The sequence below is a fragment of the Scyliorhinus canicula genome, chromosome 12 (assembly GCF_902713615.1).
Source record: "Scyliorhinus canicula chromosome 12, sScyCan1.1, whole genome shotgun sequence".
In the NCBI taxonomy this organism is placed as follows: Eukaryota; Metazoa; Chordata; class Chondrichthyes; order Carcharhiniformes; family Scyliorhinidae; genus Scyliorhinus; species Scyliorhinus canicula.
The window spans coordinates 108,073,684-108,099,346 of NC_052157.1; the positions used below are offsets into that span (position 1 = coordinate 108,073,684).

The following is a 25,663-nucleotide window of genomic DNA, read 5'->3' on the forward strand; positions in this document are numbered from 1 at the left end:
TCCGGCTGGCTGACTGTCTGTCGCCCTCTGGCTGGCTGTCTGTCTGTCGCCCTCTGGGTGTCTTTCTGTTGGCCTTTGCTTCCATTGACTCTGACTCTGTATTCTATATCTTTCAGCTTGGGGGAGATCTTGGCGGGCCTACTGGTGGCAGTCCAGCGGTGAGTTTTTCTCCTAAAGTCACAAATATAACGCAATTAAAGTTTATGGGGGTGTGATTTATTTTTACACTTTTCACTCTTGAAGATGCTGACTTCTGTTGCGGTATGATTCTGAGTTTCTCCACCCCATTGCACCGATTGTTCATCCAAATTTCCAGCCTTAATGTCAGATCCCAGTCAGTGTGTTGACAGACTAGTCACTATGGATGTTATCAAAGTGGAGTCTAACCCTTTAACACCTGGTGCTGCATGTGTCATTCAACAGGAATGACAGGATAGTAATCAGGAGTGGCAAACCTATCAGGTACTCTTCCATTGCATACACCCAAGTAGTTGGCCACAAATTGGTGTTGCCTGCTCACCTCTTTGGCCTGATGTGGGTTGGGACATGGCATGGTGTGACAAGACACAAACAAAGGAAAGCAGATAAATCCTTTAAATATTGAGCCTTATTCATATTCCAGTTCATTCAGCCCAACTGGTCCAAGTTAGTGTTTGTACTCCACCCAACCGTCCTCCTATTGCCCTTCATCAAACCCTATCAGCAGATTTCCTATTCTGTGTTTAGTTTTGACTATATATGAACTTAACAAAAGTTAGGAGTGAGTAAGTGTAGTGCAATTTATTGTGGATGTTCATATCAAATGATAAACAGGAGTAAAATGCTAGCCTCTTCTGGACATCAACTGCCAATTTGTAATCATTACCTTGCACTCATGCTGTACAATATCCTTAATCTGTTTAAGCAATGCTAATACCACTTAAAATATTACTAAACTGCATTCACCGAAGCCTTCAGGAGGCTTATTTTTTGTCATCACTGCTGAATAAAGTCAGTATTCATATATAATCTTCCTGATTAAGCATTCCAAGCGAAACAGATACAAATACAATTTAGCATGAAATACTGCCATAAATGTAATGATGTGCAAATAATACGTCTGCCTAATAATGTACTCGTCCAGCTAACTAACTAACCCAAGTGTTCTCAAATTAAGTCTTCATGTGTTAAAGTGTATCTTTGTTGCAGGTTGGTCAAAGCTTCATACCTTCATCAGTGCCCGCTACATTTGGCCCATCACCAACTCCTGCTGTGTCGAGCAGTGGCCTGAATGATCTGTTTGAACTCTCAACTGGAATTGGAATGGCAGCCGGAGGTTATGTGGCTCCAAAAGCGGTAAGTGACTATTACTGATCTTAACGGCAAAAAAGAAAAGTGGCATTGTTTCCAACTTTACAGGTTGATAAAGGTCGATGAAGAGCCTTGCACTTTGGGAGATAATTGGCTCCCTTAACTATCTGGAAACCATTCTCATTGAATTATTTTCTATGTGTCTTCATTTGTCCAATAGCTGTTGGTGCCTGGAAAATTACAGAAGGTCTCTGCTATTAAATGCATACTTGCTTGACACTGCATGATCCATTCATGTATTTCCGTGGTATGCTACAATGACATTGTGACATTGTATCATTTCTCAGTAAAAGCCCTTTTTCTCTCTCAGTGCTTATTCATAGAATCCCTACAGCGCAGAAGGAGGCCATTCGGCCCATCAAGTCTGTACCGGCTCTCCCTGAAAGAAAGGTACAGTCCCACTTCTTATGCACATAATCTAACCTGGCCATTCCTGGACACTGAAGGGCAATTTAACATGGGCAATCCACCTAACCTACTCATCTTTGGACTGTGGGAGGAAACCGTCCTCCGCCCTATCCCCATAACCTAACCTGCACATTCCTGGACATTGAAGGGCAATTTAACATGGACAATCCATCGAGCCTGCTCATCTTTAGACTGTGGGAGGAAACCAAACCACCTGGAGGAAACCCACGCAGACACGGGGGAAATAGTGCAAACTCCACTCAGCCATTAACCCAAAGTCAGAATTAAACCCGGGTCCCTGGCGCTGTGAGGCAGCAGTATTAACTACTGTGCCATCGCACAGCACACATTTGCTCAATCTTGCACCAGATGCTTTTTTTAAAAAAGCCTTCCTGCCTGACCTCTGATTGACCAAAGTCTCCAATACCTACCTACCTAATTGCCAGAACAAAGGCTTCTGATTAAGACGAGGAGTCATATTTTAAAAAAATAAAGTAAACCAAGTGTGCCTGCTAAAACCAATTGACCTCTTAATTGACCTGAGCAAGGCAGATCCTTAATGGAATGCTTAGCTACATTGTCACAGGCTGATTACGCACTTCAGCATTACTTCGTACAATACTCTTGTCCTTTTTTAAAATGTAGTATTCTCTCACCCACTGCTTCGCCTCACCCATTGTGCATCACAAGTCTGCGCGCTATATTTTTAAAATAAATGTTTAAGTTGTCTGTTGTATATTTCTTTTGTCACACCATATATTTTTCTGAAAAGGAAGAAAGTCAGTCATCTGCTTGTTTTATTCTGCCCTGTATCTGCAAAAGGGCAGGTAGCCTCGAATAGATCTCGGGAAGTGGCAGCAATTAGACCTCCTGGCTTTCGGCAGCACAGCAGAATGCATATGCATTCCATGATATAATGTTCATGCCCTTAGCAGTGTCATCTTCAGCTCACTGTGAACTATGCTATAGCAGATAGCTTCATAGAGTGACACAACACATGTAGTGGTCATTCGGACCATTGTACTGATGTCTTTGAAAGAGTTCCGCTTTTCTGTTCTTTACCCGTCACCAAATTTTTCCCATTGTGTTTATCCAGCCTCCTTTTTGACAGTTACTATTCAATCTGTTTCCATCATCCTTCCGGGCAATGCATTCCAGATCATAGTTGTGTTAATTAACAAAAACAAAAATACTCCTTATTTTGCCACAGATTTTTTTCATCATTTACCTCAAGTTTGTTTCTACAGTTATCGACCCTACAGCCAGTGGAAACAGTTTCTCTTACTCTGTCAGAGCCCATTATGATTCTCAATACCTCTATTTAATTGCCTCTTAACCTTCCTTGCTGTAAGAAGAACAATCTCTGATTCTGTTGTAACGCCATGTAGATGAAGGTCAACATCCCTGTTAGCATTCTAGTAAAACCTCTGCAGCCTACAGTGCAGAACAGCAAGAAGTCTTACAACAGCAGGTTAAAGCTCAACAGGTTTGTTTCAAATCACTAGCTTTTGGAGCGCAGCTCCTTCCTCGGGTAGAAACGATCTCTCAAAATGTTTAAATTTTCAGAATTTCTATTGGGTCACCCCTCGGTCTTTCTTGATATTTCTAATCTCAGTTGAGGAATCATCTCACTAAAACCTTTTTTACACCAGTGCCTCTATGCCTTTTTAATAATATGGTGAGCAGAATTTCACACAATTTTCTTAAACATGGCCTTAAGATTCAGTACAGGTTTGGCATAACTTGTATCATTGACAATAATATACCTCTGGAAATAAACCCTGGTGTTTAGTTTGGTCTTATAAAAGTGGTCAATCAGGTTAATTTGTGTATTTGTCCAATTCTGCTCTTACTAACTTCTGTTGGGGCCACTGCTGTGGTGCTTCGTGTCCTCCTGACACACTATTGCCTTCTCACTGTTTCCCCTCAGGCTTGTTTGCCCAGTTCTCTCAAGTGTGCAGTTATGTGGAGGAACTCATCTGCTAGGTTGTAGATGCAGATTTAGTAACTTCTAAAATGGAAATTTGTATATATTCGAAAAGGAGGTATTTGCAGGGCTATGGGGAAAGAACAGGGTTGTGGGATTAATTGGATAGCTCTTGGAAAAATCCAGCCTAGGTACAATGGACTCAATTTTGATTCTATGCTGGTAGTAGACTTCAATATTTAGGCATGAATTGACCGACCACCATGAATTTTTCCTCAGTGACATGAACAGATTGTGCCGCCTTTCGGCACGCTTGTAACTGATTTAGTCTTCATTTCAAACATAATCAAAGGTTCTCATAAATAGCCCTGTTTTGTGCTGAAGAGATTCCAGTCTATCCTAAATGGTTAACCCCTGTGTATTTTGAAACCACATGATAACTCCCCTCCAGAGAATAAAGAATAAAAGAAAGATGGAATGTTCACTATCAAATAATCATAAAAACAGAATCAATGTTAAATGGGCACACCTTGGTACTGTGATTATCAATTTTCCCAAGAGTAATGAGGTTCGCTGCTTTCAAAGTTGTAAAATATGCCTCTTCATAATCGGTATTTACAGCATAAGCCTACTACTGTTGGCACTAGCTTCAGAACACATATGATGCAATACAAGTGCTTTGTTCTCTTTAAATCACTTAATATGGGATTTGTTTAAGCAAAATTCTGTAGTTTTGTTTTAATTTTGATTTAAACTCCAAAGTTATTCAGCAAAGTCACACAATGATGAGATGTGAAATAGCCCAAAACAAAGAGGGGCGCTGTTATTATCTAGACCAACAAGTGTAACAGACACATGGAAACCCCATCAACTGCAAGTTCTCTTACAAGTCATGCAGAATTCTGACTTGGAAATATAGAACATGGAACAACCCATAATTTAACACCAGTTGGAAGGCTCACTCAACCAAGCTATAAAGATAGTTGCTATGGGATAAAGGAAATGTGATTAATATGTTTCCCTCACAAGATGGAATGTCGTTTTTAAGCTGTGAGAGAAATGTTCAACTTGCCATCCAGGTGAGAGCCTGTTGAGATTAAGTAATTCTAAAGCAGACAAAATTAAATTTTAAACAGAAATTCAAACCAAACTTTTATTCCAAATGTAGAAATTTTTACGAACCTGAGGGGCACCAATATCCTGGGGGGGAGATTTGTTAGTGCTCTTTGGCGGGGGTTTAAACTAATTCAGCAGGGGCATGGGAACCTGGATTGTAGTTTTGGGGTACGGGAGATTGAGAGTATAGAGGTCAGGAGCACAGATTTGACTTTGCAGGAGGGTGCCAGTGTTCAGGTAGGTGGTTTGAAGTGTGTCTACTTCAATGCCAGGAGTATACGAAATAAGGTAGGGGAACTGGCAGCATGGGTTGGTACCTGGGACTTCGATGTTGTGGCCATTTCAGAGACATGGATAGAGCAGGGACAGGAATGGTTGTTGCAGGTTCCGGGGTTTAGGTGTTTTAGTAAGCTCAGAGAAGGGGGCAAAAGAGGGGGAGGTGTGGCGCTGCTAGTCAAGGACAGTATTACGGTGGCGGAAAGGATGCTAGATGGGGACTCTTCTTCTGAGGTAGTATGGGCTGAGGTTAGAAACAGGAAAGGAGAGGTCACCCTGTTGGGAGTTTTCTATAGGCCACCTAATAGTTCTAGGGATGTAGAGGAAAGGATGGCGAAGATGATTCTGGAAAAGAGCGAAAGTAACAGGGTAGTTGTTATGGGAGACTTTAACTTTCCAAATATTGACTGGAAAAGATATAGTTCGAGTACATTAGATGGGTCATTCTTTGTACAATGTGTGCAGGAGGGTTTCCTGACACAATATGTTGACAGGCCAACAAGAGGCGAGGCCACATTGGATTTGGTTTTGGGTAATGAACCAGGCCAGGTGTTAGATCTGGAGGTAGGTGAGCACTTTGGAAACAGTGACCACAATTCGGTGACCTTTACGTTAGTGATGGAAAGGGATAAGTATACCCCGCAGGGCAAGAGTTATAGCTGGGGGAAGGGCAATTATGATGCCATTAGACATGACTTAGGATGTGTTGGTTGGAGAAGTAGGCTGCAAGGGTTGGGCACACTGGATATGTGGAGCTTGTTCAAGGAACAGCTATTGCATGTTCTTGATAAGTACGTACCAGTCAGGCAGGGAGGAAGGGGTCGAGCGAGGGAACCGTGGTTTACCAAAGAAGTGGAATCTCTTGTTAAGAGGAAGAAGGAGGCCTATGTGAAGATGAGGCGTGAAGTTTCAGTTGGGGCGCTTGATAGTTACAAGGAAGCGAGGAAGGATCTAAAGAGAGAGCTGAGACGAGCAAGGAGGGGACATGAGAAGTCTTTGGCAGGTAGGATCAAGGAAAACCCAAAAGCTTTCTATAGGTATGTCAGGAATAAAAGAATGACTAGGGTAAGAGTAGGGCCAGTCAAGGACAGTGGTGGGAAGTTGTGTGTGGAGGCTGAGGAGATAAGCGAGATACTAAATGAATACTTTTCGTCAGTATTCACTCAAGAAAAAGATAATATTGTGGAGGAGAATGCTGAGACCCAGGCTATTAGAATAGATGGCATTGAGGTGCGTAGGGAAGAAGTGTTGGCAATTCTGGACAAGGTGAAAATAGATAAGTCCCCGGGGCCGGATGGGATTTATCCTAGGATTCTCTGGGAAGCCAGGGAAGAGATTGCTGAGCCTTTGGCTTTGATTTTTAGGTCATCATTGGCTACAGGAATAGTGCCAGAGGACTGGAGGATAGCAAATGTGGTCCCTTTGTTCAAGAAGGGGAGTAGAGATAACCCCGGTAACTATAGGCCGGTGAGCCTAACGTCTGTGGTGGGTAAAGTCTTGGAGAGGATTATAAAAGATACGATTTATAATCATCTAGATAGGAATAATATGATTAGGGACAGTCAGCATGGTTTTGTGAAGGGTAGGTCATGCCTCACAAACCTTATCGAGTTCTTTGAGAAGGTGACTGAACAGGTAGACGAGGGTAGAGCAGTTGATGTGGTGTATATGGATTTCAGTAAAGCGTTTGATAAGGTTCCCCACGGTCGGCTATTGCAGAAAATACGGAGGCTGGGGATTGAGGGTGATTTAGAGATGTGGATCAGAAATTGGCTAGTTGAAAGAAGACAGAGAGTGGTAGTTGATGGGAAATGTTCAGAATGGAGTTCAGTTACGAGTGGCGTACCACAAGGATCTGTTCTGGGGCCGTTGCTGTTTGTCATTTTTATAAATGACCTAGAGGAGGGCGCAGAAGGATGGGTGAGTAAATTTGCAGACGACACTAAAGTCGGTGGAGTTGTAGACAGTGCGGAAGGATGTTGCAGGTTACAGAGGGACATAGATAAGCTGCAGAGCTGGGCTGAGAGGTGGCAAATGGAGTTTAATGTGGAGAAGTGTGAGGTGATTCACTTTGGAAAGAATAACAGAAATGCGGAATATTTGGCTAATGGTAAAATTCTTGGTAGTGTGGATGAGCAGAGGGATCTCGGTGTCCATGTACATAGATCCCTGAAAGTTGCCACCCAGGTTGATAGGGTTGTGAAGAAGGCCTATGGTGTGTTGGCCTTTATTGGTAGAGGGATTGAGTTCCGGAGCCATGAGGTCATGTTGCAGTTGTACAAAACTCTAGTACGGCCGGATTTGGAGTATTGCGTACAGTTCTGGTCGCCTCATTATAGGAAGGACGTGGAAGCTTTGGAACGGGTGCAGAGGAGATTTACCAGGATGTTGCCTGGTATGGAGGGAAAATCTTATGAGGAAAGGCTGATGGACTTGAGGTTGTTTTCGTTAGAGAGAAGAAGGTTAAGAGGTGACTTAATAGAGGCATACAAAATGATCAGAGGGTTAGATAGGGTGGACAGCGAGAGCCTTCTCCCGCAGATGGAGGTGGCTAGCACGAGGGGACATAGCCTTAAATTGAGGGGTAATAGATATAGGACAGAGGTCAGAGGTGGGTTTTTTACGCAAAGAGTGGTGAGGCCGTGGAATGCCCTACCTGCAACAGTAGTGAACACGCCAACATTGAGGGCATTTAAAAATTTATTGGATAAGCATATGGATGATAAGGGCATAGTGTAGGTTAGATGGCCTTTAGATTTTTTCCATGTCGGTGCAACATCGAGGGCCGAAGGGCCTGTACTGCGCTGTATCGTTCTATGTTCTATGTTCTAATATCACTAAAAATAGTATATGGTAAAAAGGTGAGCACAGCAGTGCTGTGTTTGGCATGGGAAGGTGAGCACATAAAAGTCGTCCTTGATGTGAATCGGGGAATACGCTAATGTAATTAAAATAAAAGCAATATACTGCGCAAGTTGGAAATCTGAAATGAAAACAAGGAGCTAGAATAACGCAGCAGATCTGGCAGCAACTGTAAAGAAACTGTAGAGAAAGAAACAGAGTTAATTTTACAATTTGGATATAACCTCTTTGTGGAGAGGTAAACAGAGCTAACGTCTTGAGCCAAATATTTCTGTTCAGAACTGAAGAAGTTGTATTCAGCTCAAAATGTTAACTCTGTTTCGCTATTTCCAACACTTTGTTTTTTTAATAACACTAATGTTATGTTTGATGAATCAGTTGATTGGTCCAACACAAGAACAATGAAAGTGCTACTTTTCCTTTCTTTTCCAGATATGGTTACCTGCAGTGAAGGCCAAAGGCTTGGAGATTGTTGGCACCTTTTCTCGTAGGCAGGGTCACATATACATGGACATGAACTTCACAAACAAGGCCTTACAGCACATGATTGACTTTGCCATTCAGTTTAATAAGAATAGGTAAGAACCAAGCACCATTAAGTAAATTAAAAATAACATTGATCTAATTGTTAAAAGGAGAATTTATGTAATTTGTATATATTTTGCTGGCTTCTGACTGTCTGGGATATGTTTCTGTAGGCATTGGACATTCTCCGGCATAATGCTTACAGTACCATTCTTCATGTACGAGACGAGAAATGAGCTATTCAGCCGTGTTCCATGTTGTGGATTACTAACTCAGTCCTGACCCACTGTTCCCACGTACAGTTCCCAACAGAGACCACTGTCCTCTGTATATCAATCAAGAGTGTGGCAGACTCTCGCCCCCTAGCCTGGGGTGCTGGCACCCAAGTTCTGTCCTAATCGAACTGCTATCTCTCATTCTGTCCTGACTACAGTCAACTAACAAGAAACAAGCCATCAAACCTAATACTGTCTTGCCTGTAAGAACATGTATTTCACATTAGCTGCCAGTACCCGTGTTGCAGCCGTTTTAGTTATAATTACTGTATTAAATAAATGCAGACAGTCCTCCAGTTTTCATTGAACTGTCTTACTAACTGCTACATACAAAATACGCCATGATGTGGAGATGCCAGCGTTGGACTATGATGGGCACAGTAAGAAGTCTCACAAAACAAGGTTAAAGTCCAACAGGTTTGTTTTGAATCACTAGCTTTCGGAACGCAGCTCCTTCCTCGGGTGAATTCTACTGCGCTCCGAAAGCTAGTGATTTGAAACAAACCTGGTGGACTTTAACCTGGTGTTGTACTATACTAAAGAAGGTTAGAGGTGATTTGTCCCTTTTATATTCTGATCAAGAGCTTAAATTAAAGGGAAAGGTGTCACAGGCATCTACTTTGCTTTTTACAAACTAATGATGTGTTACTTAATATAGTGTGACGTTACGATACATTCTCCTTGTGGTGCTCAATTGGATGACCCTCCTATAAGAACATAAGAATTAAAGGCAGGAGTGGGCCAGCTGGCCTTTTGAGCCTGTTCCACTATTCAATGAGATCATGACTGATTTGAGTTAGCTCACCTCTGCCAGAGTAAGAGTTTTATGTTGGTACCAGTGTTCCTAGTGTCTCGGAGTTAATGGCCCAGCTCCCACAGTCAATGGTGAAGCAATGTCACTGACCTTGAAAGCTGCCCATAAAGATCTAGCAATCTCTATTATCTGTCAGTTTGAGCCTGGCAGCAAGTCAAAAGGATTCTCCAGGTGTCCATCAGCAATAATGTCATGAAGCAGAATGAGTAACCAATCACATTGAAGTTTCCTCACAGGCAGTAAACCTGGACGAAAAATAGACTGAATATTTCACTTGCAATTCAAATTTTACGGAGTGAAATAAAAAGGACAATGGGATTAAGGTATCATGCGCTTAAAAAGAAAATAGATGTTTTAATCATAATGGGAAACTGAATGTTTCTACAAATATAACATTTGTTTTTCAGGATAGTGAGACTGTTCAGTAACTATGAACTTATACACTGTTTAAAACCCAATTACACCTCTGTAATTTAGCTGAATTTTTCTTGAGGAGTTTTACAGCAAGTCTTATGGTGTAAAATTGTGGATTTACATCAATTCAATGATTGCTACTTGAATGTCGTCTGATGGAACTTTATGGGCAAGCATAGAATCAAACATAGCATCTTGTTAATTTTGGATATGCCAATTCCAGAAATTGCTGTCAGCTTCAGAGGAGTAATGACGATACACGAACAATTTTGCTGTCTATGTCTGGAATTCCATTCTAATCATTTTCTAGGAAGTCTCACTCGAAGTCAAGTGTGTGGATATTTGTTGAAACCGTGGAAATGGAGTGATTTCCCATATCGCCAGTGGTTAGTATGATAACTGACATACCCTGTCTAATCTGACACACAAAGAACATCTACTTCAGCAAAATATTGGGAGGTTGTTCTCACTTGTGGTTCATGCAATGGTGCAATCCCATTCATTTCAGGAATGAAAGAAGAGGAAGATTCAAGTGAACCATTGTAGGTATTTAAACATTTAATGACATGGTGGCTGACACAGTTACCATGATCTTTCAGGAAGATATAGGTGGCACAGTGAACACAATAAATACATGCAATAACTTGAGAGGAAATTAGGCATAGAAAGAATATGAGAATAGAATGGCAGTTAACATAAAAGGGAACTCAAAGATCCTCTACCGCCATAAGTAGGTACACGTGTAGTAAGAGATGGGTCCTATTAGAGGCAAAAAGGCCGATATGTATTTGGGGATGTAAGGCAAGGCTCTAATACTGTTTACTAAGGAAGTGGATTCTGATTAAAATATTAGTGAAAGTGAAGATGATAGATGTAATGGATGGGGGTGAAAATTGTTCGGAAGCATGCACTAGAAAGGCTGGCTATACTGAGAGTGGATAAATTACCTGATCCAAATGGCTTGCATCCCAGGAGCAATGGGAGTGATAATAGTGGAAGGGTTTGCCATAATCTTCCCTAGATACAGGAGAGGTGTCCGAGGATTGGAGAGCAGCAAATGTGACACCCAAAGGGTACAAGTAACTGTTAGCTGGTTCGTTTAACATCAGTAATGGCTAATACGCTTGGAGGACTTTGAGTCAAATCAGGAGAGCCAGCGCAGGTTTGTAAAATGCAGGTGGTGCTTGACTAATCTCATTTTTTGATGAAGTAATAATAGAAAGTAGCTGAAGGGAATGCAATTGATGTTGCCTACATGGATTTTAAGCATTTGACAAGATACCACAAAGGGCTGGTTACACAAATTGAGGCTCGTGTGCAGTAGAAGGGTCACTAACAGCTTGGGTAAGGAACTTGAGTTGAGGAGAGAAAACAGCAAGTATTGTATATGGTTGTTTCCCAAGTGGAGAATGGTAGACTGTGATGTTTCCCAAGAGTCAGCTTATTTTTTGGATATAACTATAAACAACTTGGGTATTGGAATACAGACTAAGATTTGCCAATGATTCCAAACTTGGTGATGTGGTAGACAGTGAAGATTAAACTAATTGAAAGCAAATGGGCATAGACTAGCAGAAGAGACAAACAAGTTTTTAAAATTTCATCCTTGGAATGTGAGCATCATTGACAAGCCCATCATTTATTGCCCAACCCTAATTGCCCTTGAGAAAGTAGTGGTGAGCCATCTATAAATGTCCAGCTTGCTAAGCCACTTCAGAGGGCAGTTAAGTGCCAACCATAATGCTGAGATTCTGGAGTCACATGTAGCGTGATATGGGGTCATATATCCCAACTCGGGTAAAGGTAGCAATTTTGCTCTCATAAAGGATGTTGGTGAACCAGGTGGGTTTTTGCAACAATCTGGTAGTTTCATGATTATTATTATTGAGACCAGTTTTTTATTCTGAAAAGCAATTGAGGGCGTGATCTACCGCTGTTCACGCTGGTGAGATATTCTGGTCCCACGCCGGTGCACGGGTTTCCTGGTGACAAGGGGTGCAGTCACCAGGGAATCCCATTGACAATGGTGGGGTCAGTAATGGCAGGCCGCCTCCGCCGCTGAAAAACACACAGCGGGTTGGTTGGTAAATCCCTCCCTGAATTTCAATTCCTCTAGCTGACTTGGTGGGATTTGAACTAACGTCTCATGAGAATTAGTTCATGGCTCTGGATTATTAGTCCAGTACCATTACCCCTCTGCTATTGCAACCCTATAAAGGTGAAGTGTTACATTTTGGCATGTGGATTGACTTTTGAAGATGGCAAGGCATATCGAGACAGTGGTTAGTAAAACATGTGCGACTTTGGGCTTCATAAATAAAAGTATTGAGTACAAAGCCATGGCAGTAATACTGAACTTTATAACGCTCAGGTTAAGCCACAAGTAGGGCATTGCATCTAGCTCTGATCACTGCACTTTAGGAGGAATGTGAGGGTCCTTGAGAGGGTGCAAAGAAGATTTCCTTGAATGGTTCCAAGGTCGAGGGATTTTACCTGCATGGTCAACTTGGAGAAGCTGGAATTGTGCTCCTTGGAGGAAAGGAGATTGAAGGGCGATTTGACAGCCATGGATTATTAAGGGCCAGACTTGCTGGGTTTATGGGGATAGTGCAGAGTCATGGGACTGACTGGATTTGTTTGATAAGGTAGAGAAAGAATGATGGTTTCTATTCATTGATAGAATAGGTTTGGGAAGTTTACAAATTTAATGTTTGGGGCAAGTGATGCAGAGGGAATGTGAAGAATTTTTTAATGCAGTGGGTGGTAATGACCTGGAACTCTCCATCTGCAAGGGGCGTAAAAGTTGGCATAGTCCCAGATGACCATAGGCTGCTTTCCCCTCTGAGGGGTGATTTAACCTGAGGGTCACCACACTTCAGACAAGGGGCAAGGTTGAGGAGACGGGGATCTCCCTGAATAACCTCAGCTGGTACAGGAATTGAACATGCATCACGAACTAGCTGTCCAGCCCATTGAGCTGATCCAGCCCCGACAGTAGAAGCAGAGGCAATCAATGAATTCAAAAGAAATTGATGGTGATGTGTTGGGTAAGCTGGGTCTGCGAGGACTGCGTTTACTGCAGTGGTGAGAGAGACAGGCTTCCAACACTTGAAGAAATGCAACTCGATTTTATTGACCACTTAACTATAATACATGCTTTAACTGTGGGTTGACACTATGCTGACTTGACTGGAGACCTGAGGCTAACCTGACCAGACTATCTTACTGCCACATGGTGTTTGTTCTAGTTGCTGCTTACGAGCTCTGACTGTCTCAGAGGCTGGATCCCGAGAGAGCGGGAAAACTAGTGCCCTCTGGCTTTATAGTGGCCGTGTCCTGCCTGGTGATTGGCTGCTGTGTTCTGTGTGTTCACTGGTTATCCTGTGTGTCAATCACTGCCTGTCTGTACGCCATTATATACATAGATGTATATTATGACATCTTCTCCACCCCCCCTCCCTTTTAAAAAAAAAAAAAAAATGTGTTCAGGTCAATAAATAGTGAGTGTGTGTGTGTACAGGAGCCTGACTGTATACAAAACATGCTAACGTATTTACATGGGAAGGTGTCTAGTGCAGATTGAGGGCAGATAACACATGAGGAAAAAACCCAATACGTACAGATGTGTAAACGATGAGATAACAAGGTAATGCAACATTCAATCTCTGTGGCGGGTGACGAATTTTAGTTGACCGAACGAGCATTTGGCTCTGTTGAATCGGAGGCCATGGTCGTGGATCCTGTGGAACACCCGCTTGAGGTGAATGATGTGCTCCTGAGGAGTTGTGGACCAGATAATGATGATATCGATGTACACTTGCACCCCCTCGATGCCCTCCATCATTTGTTCCATTATGCGGTGGAACACCTCTGAGGCGGAGATGATGCCAAAGGGCATTCGGTTGTAACAGTAGCGACCGAACTGTGCACAGCTTCCGACTGGACGCGCCCAGCTATATTTGCCAAAACCCCTTGGAGGCATCCAGCTTCGTGAAGAACTTGGCATGAGCCATCTCGCTGGTTAGCTCTTCTCGTTTAGGTATTGGGTAGTGTTCCCTCATGATGTTATGGTTCAAATCTTTGGGGTTGATACAGATTCGAAGTTCCCCTGACGGCTTTTTGACACAAACCATGGAGCTGACCCAGTCTGTGGGTTCTGTGACCTTAGAAATGATGCCCTGGTCCTGGAGGTCTTGCAGCTGCTGCTTGAGGCGGTCCTTAAGGGGTGCCGGCACCCGACGCGGTGCGTGGACCACAGGGCTGGCATTTAGCTTCAACAGTATTTTGTATTGGTAAGGGAGTGTGCCCATATCTTCGAACACGCTATGGTTTTGTGCTATGATGTCATCGAGTTGGGCTTGGAAGTTAAAATCTGGCGAGGCCGTTGCCTCTGCGGACGACATGGTGTGAACCCGCTGAACAAGGTTCAGGAGTTTGCAGGCCCGAGCACCGAGCAGGGAAGCTCTGTTGGTTCCTACAATTTCAAAACGCAGCATTGCTTTTGAAGAACGATGGGACACCGCAAGCTGGCATGAGCCACTGGCAGCAATGGCATTGCCATTGTAGTCGAGGAGCTGGCAGGCTGGTGGAAGAAGGCTTGGCTTGACACGGATGGTGTCAAGGTCAGACTTTGAAATGAGGTTTGTTGAAGCACTGGTGTCCAGCTTGAAGCGTATGAGAGTCTTGTTGACCGTAAGGGTGGCACACCACTCGTTGTCCGGATCAATACTCATTATTGGGAGTTGTTTCACCATCATTGATAAAGGCAGCGTACGCTTGGTGATGATGCCCACCCGGAATGGGGATGTAAGGCCCTCAGTATCGGGATCTGGAAGAATGTCGGGGTCGGAGTCTGTGACGGATTGCTGTACTGACTGGACGCTCTGCACTGTGGCTGGAATCGCTGTGTGTTGGGCAGTGGAGCAGATCTGCAAAGGGCTGCGTAGTGGCCAAGCTTGCCACACTGGAGATTTCGCGGGACATTGCTGCTTTAAGTGGGCGGAGCCACAGTTGGAGCACGTCATGGCGCCACCGCCAGGACGTTCCGTGCACCACCGCGCATGCGCAGTGTGGTCGAACGGCATGCGCACTTGCGTGGTTCAGTCGTCGGCCTCGCCGTCCCCTTGGTCGTGGCGCGCATGCGCAGGAACCCGGGAAAAGCGCGCAAAATGGCCGCCCTGATCCAGACTCGGGCCCTGCATTTGTTTGATGGCCTGCACCCATTCTGTATCGTGGGGGTTTTGCTGTGCCGTTTCTGCCGCCTTGATATGGGAGTACCGGTTGATAGCGTGCTCGTGGAGGACTCAGGTCTCGATGGCGATGGTAAGGGTGGGCTGCTTAACGTTTAGGAGCTGCTGGCGAAGGGGATCGGAGTGGACCCCGAAAACGATCTGATCCCAGATCATGGAATTGGAAGTGGAGCCATAGTTGCATGACTGCACGAGGATGTGGAGATGGGTTAAAAAGGACTGAAAAGGTTCATCCTTACCCTGAAGCCTCTGCTGGAACACGTAGTGTTCAAAGCTCTCAGTGACTTCGATGTCACAGTGGCTATTGAACTTCAGCAGGACTGTTTTAAACTTCATCTTGTCCTCTCCTTCAGCAAAGGTGAGGGAGTTGAAGATGTGGATAGCGTGGTCCCCGGCTGCAGAAAGGAAGAGAGCGATCTTCCTGGCATCCGATGCGACCTCGAGGTCAGTGGCTTCAAGATACGGCTGGAACTTCTGCTTAAAAATCTTCCAGTTAGCACCGAGGCGATGCAGAGCTGCGGAGGAGGGCAGACACTGTCCATGTTACCGGATGATTGATCGCTGGTCAAAGGCAGATTATCTCAAGGTAGGTCCGTCAAACTCGAGCATAACGCACTGGTACCATGATGTGTTGGATAAGCTGGGTCTGCGAGGACTGCGTTTACTGCAGTGGTGAGAGAGACAGGCTTCTAACACTTGAAGAAGTGCAACTCGATTTTATTGAACACTTAACTATAATACATGCTTTAACTGTGGGTTGACACTATGCTGACTTGACTGGAGACCTGAGGCTAACCTGACCAGACTATCTTACTGCCACATGGTGTTTGTCCTAGTTGCTGCTTACGAGCTCTGACTGTCTCAGAGGCTGGATCCCGAGAGAGCGGGAAAACTAGTGCCCTCTGGCTTTATAGTGGTCGTGTCCTGTCTGGTGATTGGCTGCTGTGTTCTGTGTGTTCACTGGTCATCCTGTGCGTCAATCACTGCCTGTCTGCACACCATTATATACCTGCATGTATATTATGACAGATGGAGCTCTAAAATTGAGGCTATGGGGATAGTGTAAAGTCATGGGACTAACGATTTGTGTGCAGATAGCTGGCATGGATTTAATGGTCTGAATGTTTGATGTTGACACTGTGTTCGATTCTCACTGCCGCACGTTAAACATTAAACTGTTTAAATATGTTTAATATGTGTCTAGTGGAACTCTCTTGCCAGCAGAGATCAGAGCTCCTCGGTTAGGATCTCCCAAATGTTTATGATTTTGACACGCTTTCTGCAATGCGTGAAAGATGTCCAAATGAAAGATTGTTTGCCTCCTGGGTCATCTGTCTTGAAAATGATAGCCATCCTTCACACAGCTAGATCTTTCCCACCATCGCCTCAGGCCTTGCAGGGTTTGTTTTGGTTTAGTTGAGAATTTTATGATCAAACCATTAGAGCTTTGCATTAGGTCAAAGATAAACCAACACCATTCACACACCCTGGAGCTGGAACTGGAATTCAGATATGTGACTGCACAGGATATTATCATGACACAAAATTTATGGACATGTTTTGCATTAATTTCCCAGGATGCAATCAAGCATGGAAAAGTGTCTCATGATATGTGGTAACATAGAGATCATTTAATGGCTCCAATTCCTACAGGGTATATAATGTATCTAAATTGAATTTCAAGTAGCAAAAAAGAGATGCAAACTGTAGACAAATTCTATTTCGGCCAGACAAATTAAGTGGAAGTTGTATTGGAATCCAATAGTTGCTGCTTCATCATTTGATTAGTGATCTTAGATCAGCGCATCTCATTAAAAAAAAATACTGCGTATGCTGGATATCTGAAATAAAAAACAGGAAGTGCTGGTTAATCTTTGCAAGCCTTGCAGCATTTGTGGAGAGAGAAACAGGAGTTAACGTTTAGAAGGGTCATATGGACTCGAATTGTTAACTCTGATCTCTCTCCACAGATGCTGCCAGACTTGTTGGGTTTATGCAGCATTTTCTCTCTTTATTTCATTCGGATTTACATTTGACAGTGATGACCGATTTCTCAATTTTAAATATATGGGCACTGAAGAAAAAAGCAGAACTTTTCGGAGAAAAGCAGTTTAGCTAGCTGACATTCGACAATGTCTTATCCCGCTACGTTCTGCATGATTTCATGGACTCTGAATTTACTAACACCCGAAGGACATAGGTTGTCTCATTTCCTTTATTGACAGCGATTCACCTGTGACTGTCTCTTGTCACAAACTATTTATAAAGTAAAATGTTGATTGAAACTGGCATTAATGTTATCCCAAGCTACGAACTCTTCCCTGTAAAAGCAATCATGTTTTAAATTGAAGTACTGCACGTCGAGGATATTTAAAGATTTTGCAAATGTAAACCACAATTTTAAAAATGTTCAAGACATTATCTGTTTACGTCTGCAGAAAGTAATAATTAATCACTGGGTTTTCATTTGACCTGAATTCATGTTGAAATGTCATTTCTACCCAACATCAAAATTGCTGGGGGGAAAAAAAACCTCAAATGCTGGAAATTCTCAGGAGTTCTGACAGGAATTGGAGAGAGAGGGAGAGAGTTCATGAAAGGGCACATACCTGAAACGTTAACTCTGTTTCTCCATAGAATCTGGAAGATCTGCTGAATATTTCCAGCATTTTTTGTTTCTATTTCAGATTTTGACTATGTGCAATATTTTGCTTTTGCATCAAAATTGCTGTTGTTTTATGGACTCTCACCCCCCCCCCCCCCCCCCCCCCCCCCAACCAACCACCCCCAACCCATTTAACAAAATAGTGGATGGGATACCCACATTCATTCCACTGGACCAAAATATACTGCTGGTGTCAGGATTCAGAGCTTCGAGCTCTGCTCACGGCAACTGTCCAAAATGGTTTTACCCCTTCTGATTTGAGCAGGAATGCTGCCACCAAGCCAAAGCCTGTCTTATTCTTAATTTGATGCCAGCCAAGCACTCGGCAAGAAGGCATGACTGATCTACACTCGAGATTTACAAAGGTGTCATTCTTCAGCATGTCAGTCCGGACATGTGCCATAGATGTCAGCTGAGCATTTCTAACTGTCTGTAGTCTGTCTGAAATGTTTGGTCTTGAGTGCAGTTAAACTTTGGGGAAAAAAAATGCAAAGCTAATTCTGCAATCCACCAGAGTACAATCTGGATATCATCTCATTTGAAATGAAATGAAAAATCACTTATTGTCGCGAGTAGGCTTCAAATGAAGTTACTGTGAAAAGCCCCTAGTTGCCACATTCTGGCGCCTGTTCGGGGAGGTTGTTACGGGCATCGAACCGTGCTGCTGGCCTACTTGGTCTGCTTTCAAAGCCAGCAATTTAGCGTTGTGCTAAGCAACCCCTAGTAGATTTAGTAGATTGAGTGCTTGATAGAGTTAATCTCGTGTCAGTTCAGATTGATACCACAAGGCAGGTAAATCCATTTTGGTTGGAAACCTGGTTTATGAAGTGATTGGGGCTCATTGCATCCTAAACCTACCTGACCTTAATTCAAAACGTTAAAAAAAGGAGTGAACTTGCATTGATAATGCATCTTTCATGCTCATAAGAGGCCCCAAAATGCTTTATAGCTAGTGAAGTGCTTTTGAATTTTTAATTTTGTAATATAGGAGAAGTAGCAGCCAATTTCCACACAGCAAGATCCCAGAAAACAGCAATATGAGAAAGACCAAATCTGTTTTTTGAGTGAAGAATAACAATTGACCAGTATATGAGGGAGAACTCCTCTGCTCTTGTACAAAATAATGGCGTGAGCTATGTTTACATCCAAGTAGGAAGATGGATATTTGGTTTAGTGTCTTATCCAAAGGGCAGTCTCTTTAACAGCGAGGAACTCGGCCAGTACTGCACTAGATCATCTGCTCATGTCCCTCAAATGCAGTACATTTTGGGATGCCCTGGGAGCATGAAAGGTGCCTTATAAATGGGAATGCTGACTCTGAGCCAAAGTTGACAAATAGCCAGAATGTGAATTCTTCCCCAGCTTTTAAACATGTACAATTCTAATTGTTGGCAAACATGCTGGTGTATATGTATATCTAGTCAAGCAATGTGAAGGAAGAGGTTTTTGAATTATTTGACACATGCAGAAAGTGCACTGCTGGCCAACAATAACAATCTTTATTATTGTCACAAGTAGGCTTACTTTAACACTGCAATGAAGTTACTGTGAAAATCCCCTAGTCGCCACACTCCAGCACCTGTTCTGGTACATTGAGGGAGAATTCAGAATGTCCAATTCATAGAACATAGACATAAAACAGCACAGAACAGGCCCTTCGGCCCTCGGTGTTGTGCCGAGCATTGTCTGAAACCAAGATCAAGCTATCCCACTCCCTGTCATTATGGTGTGCTCCATGTGCCTATCCAATAACCGCTTGAAAGTTCCTAAAGTGTCCGACTCCACTATCACAGCAGGCAGTTCATTCCACACCCTAACCACTCTGAGTAAAGAACCTACCTCGGACATCCCTCCTATATCACCCACCCTGAACCTTATAGTTAAGCCCCCTTGTAATAGCTACATCCACCCGAGGAAATCGTCTCTGAACGTCCACTCTATCACCTAATTCACCTAACAAGCATAAAATAAAAGCAAATTACTGCGGATGCTGGAACCTGAAGCGAAAGAGAAAATGCTGGAAAATCTCAGCAAGTCTGGCAGCATCTGAGCTCAGATAGCTTTGACAAAGAGTCATTGGACTCGAAACATTAGCTCTTTTCTCTCCCTACAGATGCTGCCAGACTTGCTGAGATTTTCCAGCATTTTTTCTTTCGTTTCACCTAACAAGCACGTCTTTTGGGACTTGTGGGAGCGAACCGGAGGAAACCCACGTAGACACGGGAGAATGCGCAGACTCTGCACAGACAGTGATCCAAGCCGGAAATCAAACCTGGGTCCCTGGCGCTGTGAAGCAACAGTGATAACCACTGTGCCACAAATTGGTCTCGTATATTGTTTACACCCATGTGGAGACCAGTTCTTCTTCCTGATTATAATGAATCTGGATTTTCCCTCTTTCTCCACCTCCAGTCTATCAGACAATTCTAGAACTTCTACTTTTGTCCTATCTGAAAGCAGTTAGCCATAACTAGGAGAGGTCATGGATCCTTCCTATTCTTGATATTTCAATTGCATATAAACACTGATAATAACTGAACCATGAACACGAAAAAGCAAAACAATTTAGACATCACAACTGAAATTGTGTTTTTGGTGGTAGGTTTTACTTCAGAGCATTAGATTGTACTGTTATATAGTAACACGATCTGTCAAAATGGTTAATACCTCTGCAATGTGTGAATTCAGGCATTGCTGTTTTCCCTGAGGGAGACTATAAATGTCAACTGCAGCCATTTTAGTTCAAGTACAGTATTTAAGTTAGCCTGACCGCAATAATGTTTCTCCTCCAAATTCTGATGTGATCGTTCCTTGTGTAGCAGCAGTAGTAAATTAAAGATTCAAAAACTTGCTTGTTAAATTAATAATTATGACCAGACTAAATGTGTTACATCTCTAATGTATGACCCGATCAACCTTTTTTGTTTTTTGTTCTTAATATGATTCTTTTAATTGAGAGAATTTTTCAGCAAAATCTCTGAAAGAAACTTTGAAACCAACCTGTTTCAATAGAAATTCTTGTTCATGAATATATTTGTTACTATTTTATTTTGTCGAAATAATCGCATAAAGGAGATAGTCTATGTGGAGTAATGGAACCCTTTTGGAGGTGAAGATAATGAATAGCTGAGTTCCACACACCAGGAACATCCCAGTTACATTAATCTTGGGCGGGATTCTCTGTTGCCCGATATTGTAATCGGCGATCGGGCGGAGAATCGACTCCGGCGCCCAAATTGGGGCCGGCGCTGGTTTGACGCCGGTCAGCCATGCTCCGCCCCCTCGCCGTTGGCACGTCATCGGCAGGCCCTCCCGCGATGCTCCACCCCGACATGAGACACGTGTGCTCTCAGCGATTGCGAACTCGGCATGGCGGCTGCAGATTGTGTCCAGCACCGTCGCACTTGACTGGTATCCGTGCCGCTGGCCTGGGGTGCTTCATTGAGTCCTGGGGGGACTGGTAGGGCGTGGCCAGGGGGTGGCCAGGAGTTGGCCTTGGGAGTCGGGTATGGCGGGTCAGGTCCGCGCATGGTCAGTGCCATGTTGTACGGCGCGACCGCTGCAGGTCGTTGCCGTGCGCATGCGCGGCCAGGGACCCGGCCATTCTCGGGCCGTTTTCGGTGCGGGATCTGGGAGATCCCTGAATCGGTGAGGGGTCGATGCCGATCTTTCGGTTTGTAGAACTCCGAGCCACTGAAATGGAGAATCCAGCCCCTTGTTTGTGCTGATATAAGATGGCAATAATTAGTTTTGTTGAACCTAGTGTGAGAACTGGTAGGAGAACTATAGTTGCTTTTGATGATCCTGGTTTAGGCATTGATGGGAGAGCTATAATTAGCTTTGGTAGGACTGGTTTGGGGAAAGGCAAAATTGGATAGGTTGCCCCATCTTATTACTATACAGCATAGCAGTCAACTAGCTTGCCATTGCTCACCATCCAGGGCACAGTATGAATAACAAGCCACCAATTTATACACCAGGGAGTGCCTATGAAACTGCACAGTAGAGAAGACCGTGGATGGTTTCAATCCCAGCTGATGTTGCTACTGGACAGAAATAGCCCAGAATGGAAACCTGGCTCAATAGAACCTAACTTTTACTTTATTATTGGAATTGTGGATGAACAGAGTGACATGACTGCCAATTAGTGTTTTACAAAAGAATAAAACATTTATTAAACATGAAAAGATTGACAATAACACAATGCTACTTCACCCCACCTATTTCTTAACAGATGTACAAAGATTTTTAAGGATAAAACATCTACCTTGCATATATTGTTCTTGGTCAGTATACAGTCCCTGTAGAACAGCAGGTTAGTCATACCACTCCCTGAAACGAAGTGGCAGGCGTCACCCAATACAACTTCTATGGTTTTTTTCATCAAATCGCATACCTTTTATCCCCTTGACGTCAGTCACCCTGGGACTATGTGTTCTTTAGCTTCTGGGAATTACTTTCTTGCCCATGCTCCATTGTCCTGCTTCTCCTCTGCTGGCAGTTTCTGTGAGAACAGCTACCTCTCCAGCTGCGGAGTACCAACTGCTTCTGGGCCCATCTTTAAACAAAATTCAAAAATTATTTCCAACCTAAAGTGGCCCATGATTGCTAAGCAACAGCCTAGTCTTTCTTAACGCTTGTTTGCTTTCACGTCGTACACCCTTTAATCATAATGGAGGCAAAGTTTGAAATGAAAAACCAAAACCCACTTAGATGCAAGTCCCTTTATTTAATATGAATTGAATTAAAGTTTTAACCCTTTCTTACACTGAGACACAAAATTAACCCTACTTAACTCTATACCTTATTTCTAATAGCCAATGATACAAATATAGATAACATAAAACTACCTCTATTTCCTGACAAATCTATGAAGAACAAGAAATAGGAACAGCAGTGGACCACACAGCCCATTGCACCTGCTTCACCATTCAGTACAATCATGGCTGATCTTGGGTTTCAACTCCCATTTTCCTGCCTGCTCCCCATATCCCTCAATTCCCTGAGACCGAAAATGTGCTATTCCACCCTTGAAACTATTCAACTATGGAACATCCACAAACCTCTGAGTGAAGTAATTTCTTCTCACCTTGGTCCTAAATGATCGGCCACTTATTCTGAATCTGTGCCCCTGTAAGTTTCTTCGACCAGTGGAAATGGAATCACAGAATCTTTATCGAAAGCGCTGGCTCTCTGAAAGAAGATGCCAACTAATCTCACTCCCCTGCATCATCCCCATAACCATGTACGGGCTCTTTTCAGACCCCAATCCGATTCCCTTTTGAATATCTCGATCGAACCTGCCTCCACCATAATCTCAGGAAGTTCGGTCCAGACTCCAATCACCCTCTGGGCGAAAAAACGTTTCCTCTCGATGTCTACCCTATCAAGCTCATTTAGAATCTTGTATGTTTCTTGAGATTGTCTCTTCCTTCTTCGAAACTCCAGAGAATATAAATCTACTCAGCCTCTCCTCATAAGACAAATCCAGGGACCAACTTAGTGAACTTTTGCTGTACTGCCTCCAAAGCAAGTATACCTTTCACTGTTGCTTCACAGCACCATGGTACCAGGTTCCCAGTACCTGGCTTGAGTCACTATCTGTGCGGAGTCTGCATGTTCTCCCTGTGTCTGCATGGGTTTCCTCCCACAAGTCCCGAAAGACTTCTTGTTAGGTGAATTGGACATTCTGAATTCTCCCTCTGTGTACCCGAACAGGCATCAGAGTGTGGCGACTAGGGGATTTTCAAAGTAACTTTGTTGCAGTGTTAATGTAAGCCTAGCTGTGACGATAATAAAGATTATTATTAAATGTGGAGCCTAAAACTGCGCACACTGCTCCAGATGTCTAAACCCTGTACCAATTGTAGCAAGATTTCTTAATTCTTGCAATCTAATTCAGTCATTTCAAAGTCAGGGTCGTGACCCACGGGTGGGTCGCGGGCGGGTGGGTGTCAGGAGGATTGCAGAGCCATGCATCGCAGCGTTCCCCAATCGCGCAAAGAAGTGCCCAACGGCCGCAGTAGCCTGGAGCCGAGTGAGAAAGACCAGCTCCTCCTGACATCAGCCCGCTGACCTTGGAGAAGATGTCATGCAGTGAAGTCTTCTGCCTGCTGCTACAACACAGAGCAGATCACGCGGGGCGCGTATGCTGACGTCACATGTTTCAGGTGAAAGAGAGATTTCTCCATCTTGCAGCTGCCAGCAGTGCTGGTGCGAACTCCAGGGCCTTCTGGTGAACAACCCATGAAGAAGAAGCTGAAAACAGGAAGAAAGCGGCATATAAAGTTGAAGACTTGAGGTGTGGGTTATGAATTGCATCACTGCAAATCAAGATTCAAAGTTCATGCGTGTTATATGCAGTGAAGCTGGCAAATGAAAGTTTAAAACCCTCAAAACTTCAAAGTGGTGAGTTTGAGGGCAAAGCTCTTTATTTTTTTTAACGGATGCAGTGAGATCTTAAATCATCAGCTGAAGTCATTATCAGAAACATAACATTGAATAACAAAGCAAGTGAGATCGTGAGGACCAAACCGGCTCAATTTGTTCTATAAATTTAGAGTACCCAATTCATTTTTTTCAATTAAGGGGCAATTTAGCATGACCAATCCACCTACTCTGCACATCTTTGGGTTGTGGGGACGAAACCCACGCGACCACGGGCAGAATGTGCAAACTCCACACGGACAGTGGCCCAGAGCCTGGATCGAACTTCGGACCTCCGTGCCGTGAGACAGCAGTGCTAACCACTGCGCCACCGTGCTGCCCTCCAGCATGTGCGTGTTCATTGTACACGCACATACCAAGTCTCTTTGACCATCAATACTTGTTTCTCACCTTATGAAAAATATTTTGCTTTTTTATTGTTATAACCAAAATGAATAGCTTCACACTTCCCTATATCATACTCCGTCTGCCATCTTGTTACCCACTCACCTTAATTTGCCTTTGTCGCTTTGCAGCATCTCTGTGTCATCTCCATGGCTTACCTTTTCAGCAAGCTTGGTATCATCAGCAAACTTGGGAAGTTTACTCTTCCAAATCCAAATATCCCATTTGTTTCCTTATTGAGATGGCTGCACAATTTGCCCTGCAACCACTTTCTTTTTTTAGGAATTTACCCGGTTCTCTTTTTCTAAAACCCGTGCCGTGGTTTTCCGCCCAACAAAGTGCTAGTGGTCACTTCTACAATTCCATTGTTCCTTTAGAAACTCAAATATTTCTAATTTGCTTCAACATTATTAGTTTAAAAATTGAGTCCATCTAGTCCTACAACTCTGATGAATCTATTTCTCCATACCTAGAAAATAGGCCAGCCCACTCTTCCCCTACATTCCATCTCCAAGGGGGTAACTCCCAGCCTGGACCATCTTTCCCCATAACGACATCCTCCAAGTTGAGGAAGCAGCTTTGTAACTCTTCTCTGGATTCCTGTGAATAACTTGCATCTTTCACATGATACAGAGAGTACATCTCAACACCACATCCCTATAATAAATAAAAATGGAAAATGCTGGAAATGCTCAGCAGGTCCTATTGACCTGAAACATTAACTTTTTCGCTCTCCAGTGATGTTACCTGACCTGCTGAATATTTCCAGCATTTTCTGTTTTTATTTCTGATTTCCAGTATTTGTGATTTTCTGCTTTTTGAAGCCTCGCCAATGCCAGCTACAATTTCAATATCAGCATCTTCAAGTTACAAGCATGCCCTTAACTGTACATGCCAACATTTTATTTGTTACCATGACTTTGTTAAATAGTGAAGTGTTACCGCAAGCGT

At 43.4% G+C, this 25,663-nt stretch overlaps 1 protein-coding gene across 3 annotated transcripts in view; it reads left to right on the top strand.

Moving 5' to 3' along the window:
• The window catches only part of ap2b1 (adaptor related protein complex 2 subunit beta 1), a 353,748-nt gene that overhangs the window by 154,131 nt on the left and 173,954 nt on the right, over positions 1 to 25,663 (top strand). For 2 of the 3 annotated variants that reach the window (XM_038813715.1, XM_038813716.1), the window contains 3 exons: positions 117 to 158; positions 1,189 to 1,335; positions 8,372 to 8,517. In XM_038813715.1, coding sequence (XP_038669643.1) covers positions 117 to 158; positions 1,189 to 1,335; positions 8,372 to 8,517 — 335 coding nt within the window. The remainder of the gene's footprint in view (positions 1 to 116; positions 159 to 1,188; positions 1,336 to 8,371; positions 8,518 to 25,663) is intronic. The other variant, XM_038813717.1, reaches the window with a different exon arrangement.